Here is a 12,310-nt window from a genome sequence, read left to right as displayed (position 1 = left end):
TACACAACCGAGGCCTTGGGTCTCAGGCTGCTCTTTTGCAGATATAGCATATTCTTGCCACTGTCCCTAGAGACAGTAAATTGCCCCTTCATGGCATCTGTGTAGCTTGTGCTACAACCATCATAGCTAATCCTTGAAATCCAATCCAGCCCTTCCCTGGAGCGAGTCCATCCAGTTACTGAAAGTGAATCCCAGGGCCATGCACAAGAGTCCCAGAGACCCTCTAGGCCACACCAAGCTCCCCCACCTCTACCAGCTGCGCCTCACCCTGGACACCTGCAAACACAGAGACAACCTGCTCAGGAGACTGTCACACCTGTCCACTGTATATTCCACTCATGACACTCACTCATTCAGTATTTATTATTTTTCATGAATTAAATTTTAAAATAGCAAGAAACAAAACCCAACTGAATGCCAGCTCCATGGTGAGCCATCTAAGCTCAGTGTTAAAAACCAAGTGGGAACAGCTTGGCATGCAGGGCTGAGCTCCTCTGCAGAGCTGCACGGTAAGGGCTGGGCTGGTTTACATCAGCACAGGGAGGCCCTATTTGCCTGGCCCACTGTACATATGGCCACTTCTATTCTGGAAGCCTAAGAGAAGGAAAGGTTCAAAGCACATGAGAGTGTTTTGAAATTTGTAATATCCCTCATATACAGAACACATGGTTCATTCCTATGTGTAACCTCATCTGTATTTTTATTCTTAACAAAATGAAATTAGTGAATTTGGTAACTTCACAGGATTTCAGATGTGTACATAGAATGAGAAACAATATCCTATAAGATGTGACATCATAGGCTATAAAATCAGCCTGTCTGTGAGGCCCTACAATCCTCCTCACATAACTTAATGGCTTACTGAGCAATTCCAAGAGAGATTCTTCATTCAGAAGGCTGAGGTGCAAGGATTCTTGGAAAATCAAGATTAGCCTAGGCTACAAAGTGGGCCCAAGACCACCTAAACCAGAGAGTGATGGAGAGTGATGCCCTGTCTCAAAAAGACTGAAAAACTTTTAGGTTGAAGGTAGCATGATTATCTTATTCTATTACATTCTACCCTTTTGGAGTATAGAACACACTTGAAATTCATGTTCTTCTAAAAGTTTGTTTTACTATTTTTTCCTTTAATCACCTTTTCACTTAGATGAGAACATTAACATACCAAAGTTGTTAGCATGAGTCCCAACTATGATATTTCGGTATACTGGCTTTAACTCTTCCAAAATGAAACAAATAACCAATCAGGACATGAAAAAAATGTTCAATATCTATGCCATTAGATAAATTCAAATTCAAACAACTCTGAGGTTTCATATTTCTGCAGAAGGGACAGTTAACATCAGGAATTAAAGAAAAAATGGTGGTGAGGCTTTGGGTCAAAAGACATCTTCTACATTGTCAAGAGAAATGTAACTAGTGCAACTCCTGTGCAAATCAGTATGAAGACACCTAAAATTGTGAAACTAAACATTAGATTTGATCAAATCATTCCCCTTTTACTCATTTTCCTCCAATAGTGAAAGCGGTAACACCCCCGTGATGCATGCATACCCGTGCAGCAGCACAATTTGGATTGGCTACATGCTGGAAGTGGCCAGACACCACTAAAATGAGTAGGTAAAGTTAACACAGTATTTATATACAATGTAGTATCACTGTGCTAATAAGGAGAAAATCAATACATTTCAAGGAAAATGAATGCACTGTGACACCATAATACTAGGGGAAATAAACCACAAAAGAACTTAAATGTCACATAATTTCTCTTACACTGGAATACCGAAATATAAATAATTTAAAAAATAAAACACAGATCATCCAAACAGGTAGATGAGTCTTTTGCAAAAGAGATTGGGATCTATACATGGAGTGAACCAGACAGTGGAAGAGAGGACAAAGAAAAAAAGATTACAATAAGTTTAATACCCCCAGCTACTATCTACAGTGAATGAAAACACATGATGTGACTGTAATCAAAGAAAAGTGATTTCTGAGTATGTTAGATATGAAATTTAATGACTCAATTTAAACAAAGAAATGTTTTTATTCAAGTGTGCTTATATCCTCATATACATTCCCATCAAATCTGGCCTATCTGCATAAACAGAATTTACAAATTTGTCATTTCATACAGAAACAATTATTATTATATAATTCATAATTGAGTATTTTGCCACAAAATGCATTTAGATTTCTGAAGATGTCAAACACAAAGTGAAAACATAAATATTTCTACAATTTTATAAGCATGAGTTACAAAAATGCTGTAATGGTATTTAAACATTTTTCACTCTTGAAAACTCATCAGAATGCCCCTGGAGTAGGAATCCCATTTGGAGCACTCTTACATGCAGGGATACCTGAAGAGAGAGGGTGAACCTCAGCAGAAGCTTCCCTGACAGAGATCTGCAGAGGCTGTACAGCGACCGTGTCTGGAAGGCTAGATTCTCTGGGTGAGGAGCAGCCGGTCTTCTAGATCCATCTGTGAGACCCCAGCCAGGGGACAGCTGTTGCTAACAAGAGTGGTTCAGTTCCCACCCATCACCCTGTCCTTAAGGCTGTAGCACAGATGATATCTGTAGTGTGAGGATGATGCCTCTGCCCCTTTCCTTCAACTGCACTCAGGCATCTCTCTGACCCTGGGCCTCAGACTCACTTTACCCTTAGTAAAGATCAGATGCAATGAATGGATGCAGGCAGGATCTACATTTCAGGTGTTTGTCCTTGGACCACCGTGGACCTGCAGATTTTGAGGACAGGCAGCCCAGAGAATCATCACACCCAGCACATGAGTCATTGCATGGACTCCATGGCTATAACCACTGCTTATATACACTATCAAGGTTCCAGGACACAGAGCTTCCAGGTCAGGGAAGTGCAGCTGCAGCATTCTTGGTGTGTTACATGGAAGGCTCTCCAGGTCATCCAGTTCTAACATGGGCTTCATGGGTTCTGAGAACCTCAAGGGGGACCCTAATTTTATACACTGGAGATGGGCTCTTTAGTGTAGCCTCCAGTTCATATGCAAGAGATGGAGTCTGTAAGTCCCCACACCCTGCCTGAACCTAGGGATTAGCGTCCAGCAGATTCACATGCCTAGAAATCAGGACCCATGCTACAGATACTACTAGGAATGATAGCAATGGATGCAGCAGAGGACAGAGCCCAGAGGCTGTGTGTCTACTCATGATTGCCTGAAGCTCCACCTGTATAATGCATTCCTGGAAGGGACACATGGGCAGACAGTAGCATTCCCCACTGATGCTGGTGATGGGGTGTCTGATCATATGGTTTTCCAGCAAGCAGCTGCCTGATGCTCTGGTTCATCTCCATGATAGACACCTGGGTTCTTCAGGACCCTGTCACCAAGAACAACTGAGTGACATCCTGGCAGTCTTCATCTACATGTCCCTTTCCATTCTGCCTCCAGGACTGAGATCAGGCATGGACACAAAGCCAAACCTGAGTCTCACCTGTGCACAGTCTTTCCCATGTGTGTGGGAATGTGGGTGTCCTGGTTGTATACTCTGCTCTCCCTCATAAGTTCATCTGGAAGTTCCAATAGCCCCAAGAGGAGACAGATTTGCAAAGTACACCAAGAATAAAGATGGTGATGATCCTGAAGCTCTGGGTCCCCGAACAGAGTCTGGTAGGCAGTGGAGGAAGAAGATGCACAGGGATCCCCTTTCCTCTTCTCTGATTTCTCTGCTGTCTATAGCTTCACTGAGTTCTGCTCCAGGTGCACCTGGTCCTGGATCTCCATCAGCCATAATCTGTGCTCATCACACTGCTGTGCCTGACTATGGAGATTCCCTGTGCTCATGGTTAGATCTTTATCATCCTGGCCCAACAACCTGCACATGGAATTTCTGGATGTGTGGTTAATTCCCCACTGACATGTTCTCCTCTCTGGGGATCTTTGCATTCTTCTGGTTTATTTCGCATGTAGACTACTTTGACTCCTTATAGTCACACTTGGTGAATTAGTGGTTGTTCATAGTTAGGGAAATTCATTTCCAACAAGTTAGATAGGTTCCTGGAGAAGTTCTTTCCTGAGTTCCTCACTACGAAAGGCTCTATGTCTATATATCACTGATAACTTTTTCCTTTGTGCACAGCTCTAAGGAATCATATTAGTACCTCAACTTGATATTTCAGAAGCTTCTTGATGTGTTATGTTGGTGTGTGACACCAAGGAACTCTCATTTTCACCTTGCTACTCTCCAAGTGTCATCATCTCTCCCTCAGTATTTCTCTTCTCTGGGCTTCCAACTCCTCTGCTTGAAACAAGACTCAATCAGTGATTCCATATCTGACTGTATTACTAAATTTCTTTGTGACTGTTCAACTTGCAATTTAATTTCTTTCATTGGTCCATGATAAGAAAATGAAATTTCAGGACAAAATTCTGTATATTTGCAAATAGAAAGAATGGCTTCCCATGACTTTCCCTATTGGAACAAAATAGAGATGCAACTTCATTGGACATATTCACCTCTTCCTTGAGTCACTGTCCTACTGTCCTTACTTGAAAATGACAGTGGGACTCAGTGACACAGAGTACAAGAAACAGAGTGAAACAACACAAATTTTAGAGAATTCAGGGATCTCCAGGAAAATGAAAGTCAGGAGGTTCAAAAGTGTGGACCCAGCTACATCTCAGGATATGTAATGTTCTGGAAGGTGATCTCAACAGGCCTGAAAACAACAGATACACGTGGGACAACACAGGAGAGAGGAACTCGCATTTGTGAAACCAGGACATAGGAGGGATGATGACTGCTCAGGTGAGGTGCAGAGCTGGGTGTGGAGGAGCAGTTGATTTAGTTTTCCAGTGTGACAGCGACGATGATTTCCATGGACATGTTCAAAGGACATGTGCGGCATCTATGTGTGCAGATATCACCTCAGCTCTGCCTTCTACAATGGTGCATGTGTGCAGATTTCAAATAACTTCCTTCTCTTCAGTGTACACTTGTTTCACAGAGTGTCACAACAATAATTATATTATTAAGTATAGAGCTGTATCTGGCTATGATATAAAAATTTATGAAAAGTTATGTGACTAATGAATGAAGAATGAAATTACATAAATTTAAAATGAATAAAGTAGAAACTGGAGAATCTGGTAAGGAAAGAGAAATGGATGTTATGAAACAGAAGCATTTTATTTTACACATTATTTATTAATATACTGATATATAGCTTGAAATGTGTGCAGTTGTATTAGAAAGGCAGAGAGAGAGAGAGAGACACAGAGACTAAAGTAAAAGAATGGTGAAATTTGCCCTAAAAATTTCAAATTTCAAAGCAACCTAAATAAATTCTGAGCAGTTTACATGAACAGAAAAAGCTCAGCAAGGTCTTAGAACACTGCTCATGGCAAACTCCAGCTGCCCCTCTTCCTCCTCTTGAGCTCAGAGCTCCTCATGATTGGGCTGAGCCTGGCAACCAAGTCTCCTTAGGTGCCAAAGAGAGGAAAGACCTGCAAGGTCTCAGACCATGTGTAGAGATATTGGAATAATTTAATTTTCTAATGTGAAACATTTACTACTACAATAGACAATGGCTCTTTATGAGGGGAAAACTAAACATTTTATTTTTAGATAATCATTATGTGACATTCAAAACAAACTTAACTTCTCAAAATATATTTTGGGTTTTATTGCCCTTGTTAGAAAAATCATATGAAACAGACCAAGAAAATAATATGTATAAATAATAAAAATTATAGTTGTCTCTTGAATACCCCTAAGTCATCTGAAGTCTGGGTATCTCTAGTCTCTCCTTCTGAAGTTAAGGCTGAGAGGAAACCCCAGAGGCCTACAGGAAGCCCTCAATCCCCTGCTTCCTGTTCTGCTCTGTTTCAGGAGACAAGGCCTGGTCTCAGTTGGTAAATCCCCGGCTCCGCCTCCTTGACTTAAGTGCCCCTGCAAGGAGGTTTGTGTCTGGGCTGACAGTGACATTCTCTCACTGTGTCTGCAGCACAGTAATACAGGGCCGTGTCCTCAGTTCTCAGGCCGCTCATCTGCAGATACAGCGTGTTCTTGCCGTTGTCCCTGGAGATGGTGAATCGGCCCTTCACGGAGTCTGCGTACTTTATATTACTACTATCACCATTGATGTTTGCGAGCCACTCCAGGGCCTTCCCTGGAACCTGGCGGACCCAGCTCATCCAGGAGTTACTGAAGGTGAATCCCGAGGCCAGGCAAGAGAGTCTCAGGGAACCTCCAGGCTGCACCAAGCCTCCCCCAGATTCCACGAGCTGTACCTCAGCTTGGACACCTGCAAACAGAGACATGCTGCTCAGGAAAAATTACATATATCCTCTTTTTATCACACTCGTGGCTATTCACACATACATTATTAGTTGTTTTTCATCAATTACCCTTTAAAATGAAAAGGAGGAAAATCCAGCACATTTTAAACTCCATGGTGAGCTGTCTGTGCTCAGTGCTGATCACTGAGTGGAAACACCTGGACTTCCAGGTCTGTGCTCCTCTGCAGAGCTGCAGGATCACGTCTGGGCTGGTTTTCATCAGAACAGGGGGACCCTATTTGCATAGCCTCTTGCTATATAGTCAGTTCAGAGGAAGCCTCATAGTGGGAAGGGTCCAAAGCACATGAAAGAGTTTTGAGTGGTGGTTAGAAAAGCCTAAATTCTATAGAACACACAATTTCTTCCTATGCCTGTGCAGTGATATACATATAACCTCATCTGTTTTACTTATTCTTACATAGATATAATTAATGGATTTAGTAATTTCACGTTTTCACATATGTGCATAGATTGAGGAGCATAATGGCCTATGATTTGTGAACTGTATTTTATAAATCTTTCTATGCATTTAATCCAACAAGCCATACCACAGTTCTTAACTGCTGGTGGAGCAGATTCAAGACAGAATAGTCATGCTTCATGACATTTGGCAAAGATCTTTTAATTAGAGAACTTGGCAGTATTTTCTATATTGCATTACACTCAGAACTGAATAGGCAAGAAGTATCTTTTTCAAGCTTGTGCGCAAAAATCTGGTGTCTCATTTTCTTATCTCTGCATAAAGCTTTCCACTGTAAGGTACTAATTACAAATACATTTATTAATTTTAATGATGGATAAATGAGATGCATTTTGACACAAACTGCCAACATGATAATACTTACAAATGATGCCCATTGTCAAGATATGCAATGGATCAATGCTTCTAAATTCTCCTGTTGTATTTCACAAAGTCTCCCTATTTATTGTAGATTTTCCTCAACTGAAACATTTATTACTGCAAGAGACTTTCCATTTCCGTTGGTGACAAAATTAGCACTCTAATATTCAACGATGATAAACATGAGTATTGTGTACTCCAAACAATCTAATGTCTTAACATTCTCAGTCTACTTTTCAGTATATCCAAGTTCTTATTGCTGTGACACAGAAATTCACATGAAGATTTTGAAAATTGCAGGTGTAAATGTAATCTGTCTCCACCATGTCCCTTTCATTGCTTGGGCTCTGAAGAATTCTTATGTTAGGTGGAGAGGACACACTGTATGTTCTCCGCCATGTGTATGGTGTTAACAGAAAGGGGATGTTCAGACTCAGAAGGGCAGCCTTCTACCCTTAGCCTCCTGATCTGTACCTCCTCCTGGGCCACCCCTGTTTCTCCACAGATTCCCAGGGTTCTTTCACTAGTCCAGAATTTTCCCAGCTGGTCCTAGGCATCCCCTCCGGAACTCAGAGAGCCTCCTTTCTTGGTGTTCTGCACCTGCCATTTGTGCTGAGCGCCCCTTACTGGCCCATGCTAAACTGTACATAGATTTATGTCTGGGATCCCATTTATCTCCCCTCAGAAATGGTCTTGCACAGTACTGCACGGTGTTTTCCAGAGATACTGAGGTCAGCTGCAAGGAGAACTGGTTCTTGCTTGTGTCTTTAGACATGCTGAGTTCTCATGGATGAATTATAAGCTGTGTTTCCTCTATCAATTACCTTGACACCTTGATTCTCTTTATTTCCTAGTGGCTGAAGCATGCAGCTACAAGGCAGCATCTCAGAGCTGAAGAAACCAGAGAAGGTGCAATTGGGATGGGGGACTGTGAGGACTTCACCAGACCATATCAGGCCTCTTGCAGCAGCAGCTGAGACAGAACTGTGGGAGAACACAGTGACTCCTGAGATCAGATGCAGCATCTCCACAACATCCTGTCTGAATTTTTCAGAGCACAAGTCTGGGATCCAGCAGCAGACAGAGAACAAACCAGTGCTGTGGGGTTCTTGAAGACTCTCTTTACAAATATTTGAGAACATTTTAAAAATGTTTAGATACAAACAAATTAACTGAATATGCTACATAAGTTTATCCGTTAGCTCCTAAAGTATTTGCATTTGCGGAGTCTTCTTGTACATGATGTTGCAAGGAGACATAGGATATTCAAATTTTTAGGATTGCCTCAGTGTGAAAAATGCTGACTGAGCTCTTGAAGAACTCACCGATGTCCTGTGGTCCATTTCTCCTATTCCAACCACCTACTCCTACAAGACATATAATGGGAAAGCTGGTCAGGGAGAAATGTTCACACATGAAGGATGAGTTTTTGGATATGAAAACTAGAACACAGGACCAAGGGATAACAGGGCTATGAAGTACATACAGCACATGTGTATAGAGTGTGTGCACACAACACATAAAATCAATGCACATTCTATGTGCATATGTACATATCTGTGTAGTATCCTGGCTGAAATATGCTGCCATTTTCCATTGTATTTGCTCATATCATCATTTATATATTTGGGGTGTTGCGGCGCTCAGCTACATGTACTCTTCTCACTGAATTGGAAAAAATTTTGTCTCATACACAAAAGTTGACATAAAATTTGTAGACTATTAGACACTCATCTGATTATATTTCTCTTTGTGTGTGTGAAGTGTTGTCATAATAATGTATATTTATGGGTTTGTGCTAAGATATATTTATTTTTGCCTCATTCCTTACTCTTTTTTCTATCTCACAGTAGATATTTACTCTTGTGTAGTGTAATCTCTGACCTTGAGGAACACAAGTTAGTTTTTTAGGGATACGTTTTTTTCTATAGCAAAGTGCATTGATGTTAGGACACTTAGGGCTTTCAACTTGCTACTTGGTGGAGCACAATGCTGCACATGAAACTCACAAGTAAGCACAGAACCTGCCACTGAATGCCTCTCAGCTTAGTGATGTAGGTGGTATTGGTCCTCAGATGACTTTCACTAAGAGAGAGATTCACTTCTTACTTATCACTGGTGAATTGAAAGGCTTCCCAGTGTGAAGCAGCAAGGGCCCTCATGATTTATTGAGATCCATAGCAAAAGCTTCACGAGTTACCTAATGTCAGCATGGAAAGATGCAATCTACCAGTGCCTAACAATAGATAGATCTCCTTAAATTATTCCTGTGTGAGCTGACATTCTTCCTGATATTGTGAAAAATTTGACTGCTTTTCTAATGTGTAAGTGGTTGGCTTTAAAACATCGTATGCTTGAACACCATAATTGAATACTTTGGTTTATTACAATCTTTAACATTAGTCCAAAGGATTCTGAAGTAAAAGGTATGTGAGGTCTGAATGTAGCAATAAATACTACACAAAATTTGAGTTTGAGTCTCTTTGCAAAAGTAGGGTGCGTTTTGCTGTTTGCTGACTTGGAGATAATAATACAACTAGCCAAATTTTCCACATAGTAAATCTTTGTGATTTTCATGATGAAAATCCTTATTTTTAATGAACCAAATTTAATGAAACTTCTTGATATCATACCAGATATCTGTATGATCTGTATCTCTACAGACCTTAGTAACTGGCCCTCCTTCCATACACAACTTTCGTTCCATATTTTAATTTCAAAACAGTATGAAAATCTAGCATCACCAATTATGTAAACACTCAAATATATTTCAGTTTAAGCTTCCAGTTTCTCATGAAATTCAATCAGCTTGTACTTGAAACAATGTGTGTGTAAAATCCTTACTTAACACCTGAGGAAATCAGATTTAACCACCAGTGCCAGACATGGCAAATCAGGGGACAGTGGCCTTCCCACTAGTCAACTTGTTCCCTCCCCCTAGTTTCACAGCCCCACAGTCAAGGTTAGTGAAGGTCAGCATGAAGCTCAGGGGCCCTCACAGCGTCCTTTCCACTGTCTTGTCTCACCCAGAAGCATTGTCAGTTGATTTGCTGTGCAGGGGACAGTCAGTTCTGTGTACTCAGCCAGCCTTGATTTAAGGGGCTGCTGCTTTCTCTTTCCCTTATGCATACAGTTCTTGTGATTTATTTACAGTGCATGCTGTGCCATTTTGATTTTTTAAATCATTACCGGGATCAAACTCACGACCACTTGCTTGCAAGGCGCCATTTTTTTTTTTTTTTTGTCTTTTTCCTTTTTATCGGTACCAGGGATCGAACTCACGACTGCCTGCTTGCAAGGCAGGTGCTTATGCCGCTGAGCTAAATCCCCAGCCCCGCAAGGCGCCATTTTAATTTTTATGGTATTTGTATGTTCAAATAAATTTACCACATTGAAACACTTGTGGTGACAGTTAAAAAATACATGAAGATTTAATCCTATGTCATCTCACCCCTATTATACCTGAATATTTCAGGTACTTAGTAACAATTTTTTATGGACAAAGTAAGTGTATGAAATAATAAATATGTGAATTTTATCAGTGATGTTGGCCCAGAACAAACTTTGAACTTTTAGGATCAATTCAAAAATTCACAACTCTTCAAATCTTTGAATGCCTTACTCAGTATCATCAAATTTATTGAATTAATTTCTCACTAAAATGCATAGTTTTAAAATTCTTAAATGATGTAATTTTTCACTGTGGGTAGATAGTAATGTCACGTGCATGTTGTCATATAACTGATCGGTAGTTTTTGTTTATTTCTTGTTACTCTAGATGATTCATATTATGTACATACCAATGCCAACTGATTGCTTATGAGACACATGTAAGAACCTGTATTTTAAGACTTTCTTACATCTTTACACTATATTTTTCTAAATTGATCATATATGTTATAAAACATTTAAATTATTTTCTTCACTATGCAAGGGTAGTAAAACGCAAAATTTACAGTTTCCATGATCCATTTACTAGTTGTATTATAATATTTTATTGTAGTATCTGCTCTCCATGGATTTTCAATTAGACAATGAATTAATTATTTTGGGGTTTAGTTGCCATTTTACATAGTATTTTTAACCTTTTGTTTCTTTGCTCTTTCCATTACCCCGTACTATTTTTATTTTAAATATAAAACACCTGAAAATACAATGCTTCAACAACTGTGCTCTTGGGACAGACTCTGTGCTCCACGTGTCCCGAGCGCCCCCTGCTGCTCCTAAGAGCCCCTGCACGTAGGTTTGTGTCTGGGCTCACACTGATGATCCCTCACCACGTTGCTGGCACAGTAAACACGGCCGTTACTTTGGGTTTCAGGCAGCTCCTGAGCAGATACAGTGTGTTCTTGCACTTATCTCTGGAGATGGTGAATCAGCCCTTAACTGAGTCTGCGTAGTTTGTGCTACCATCATCCCTGCTAATCCATGTGATGCACTCCAGCCCCTTCTTTGGAGCCTGCGGAATCCAGTCCATGTGATGGCTATTGAAGGTGAATCCCGAAGCTACACAGGACAGTCTCAGGGACCCACCAGGCTGCAACTAGCCTCCCCTGGACTCTACCAGCTTCTTACAAAGGACACCTGCAAACAAATACAGAGATATCCTGCTCACACATGTCCAATTTTTATTCCACTCGTTGCACTCACTCGCTCAGAATTTATTATTTTCTGTGAATTTTAAAATAGCAAGAAGAAAACCCAGCTTAGTATAAGCTCCATCGTGAGCCATCTGTGCCCCATCCTGATTACCAAATGAGAACAGCTGGGCATTCAGGGCTGGGTCCCTCTGCAGAGCTTCAGGTTGAGGGTTGGGCTGGTTTTCATCACTACAGGGAGGCACTATTTGCATAGTCTCCTGTATATATGGCCAGTTCTATTCTGCAAGCTTCAGAGAAGGAAAGATTCAAAGTATATGAGAGAGTTTTGAGATTTGTTTTGTAATATCTGTAACATATAGCACACATGGTTCCTTCCTATATGTAACCTCGTCTATTTTTCTCATACTTACCATTATGAAATTAATGTATTTGGTAACTCTTTGGGGCCACAGAAGCTGGAGTTTGATCACACGTGTGGGACTAAAGCAAGGCCAGCCAAGAAAAAAACAGAGCTATGTAAACAAGCTTTTCCAGCACCAAGAAGAC

At 40.7% G+C, this 12,310-nt stretch overlaps 1 protein-coding gene across 1 annotated transcript in view; it reads right to left on the bottom strand.

Annotated features, from left to right (window-relative positions):
* The window catches only part of LOC134470306 (immunoglobulin gamma-1 heavy chain-like), a 37,283-nt gene extending 30,754 nt beyond the window's left edge, over positions 1–6,529 (bottom strand). Inside the window, exons 1-2 of the mRNA XM_063255561.1 lie at positions 6,392–6,529; positions 5,962–6,288 (exon numbers count right to left, since the gene is read on the bottom strand). Of these exons, the coding sequence (XP_063111631.1) occupies positions 5,962–6,288; positions 6,392–6,437 (373 nt within the window). The 5' untranslated portion in view covers positions 6,438–6,529. The remainder of the gene's footprint in view (positions 1–5,961; positions 6,289–6,391) is intronic.
* Positions 6,530–12,310: the final 5,781 nt, after the last annotated feature.

This window comes from Cavia porcellus, unplaced genomic scaffold (genome assembly GCF_034190915.1).
Source record: "Cavia porcellus strain 051 isolate PalLab524CR breed Dunkin Hartley unplaced genomic scaffold, mCavPor4.1 scaffold_8, whole genome shotgun sequence".
NCBI classification, from domain to species: Eukaryota; Metazoa; Chordata; class Mammalia; order Rodentia; family Caviidae; genus Cavia; species Cavia porcellus.
The sequence above is the reverse complement of the archived record's forward strand: the minus strand, read 5'-3'. Positions and strand labels throughout refer to the sequence as shown.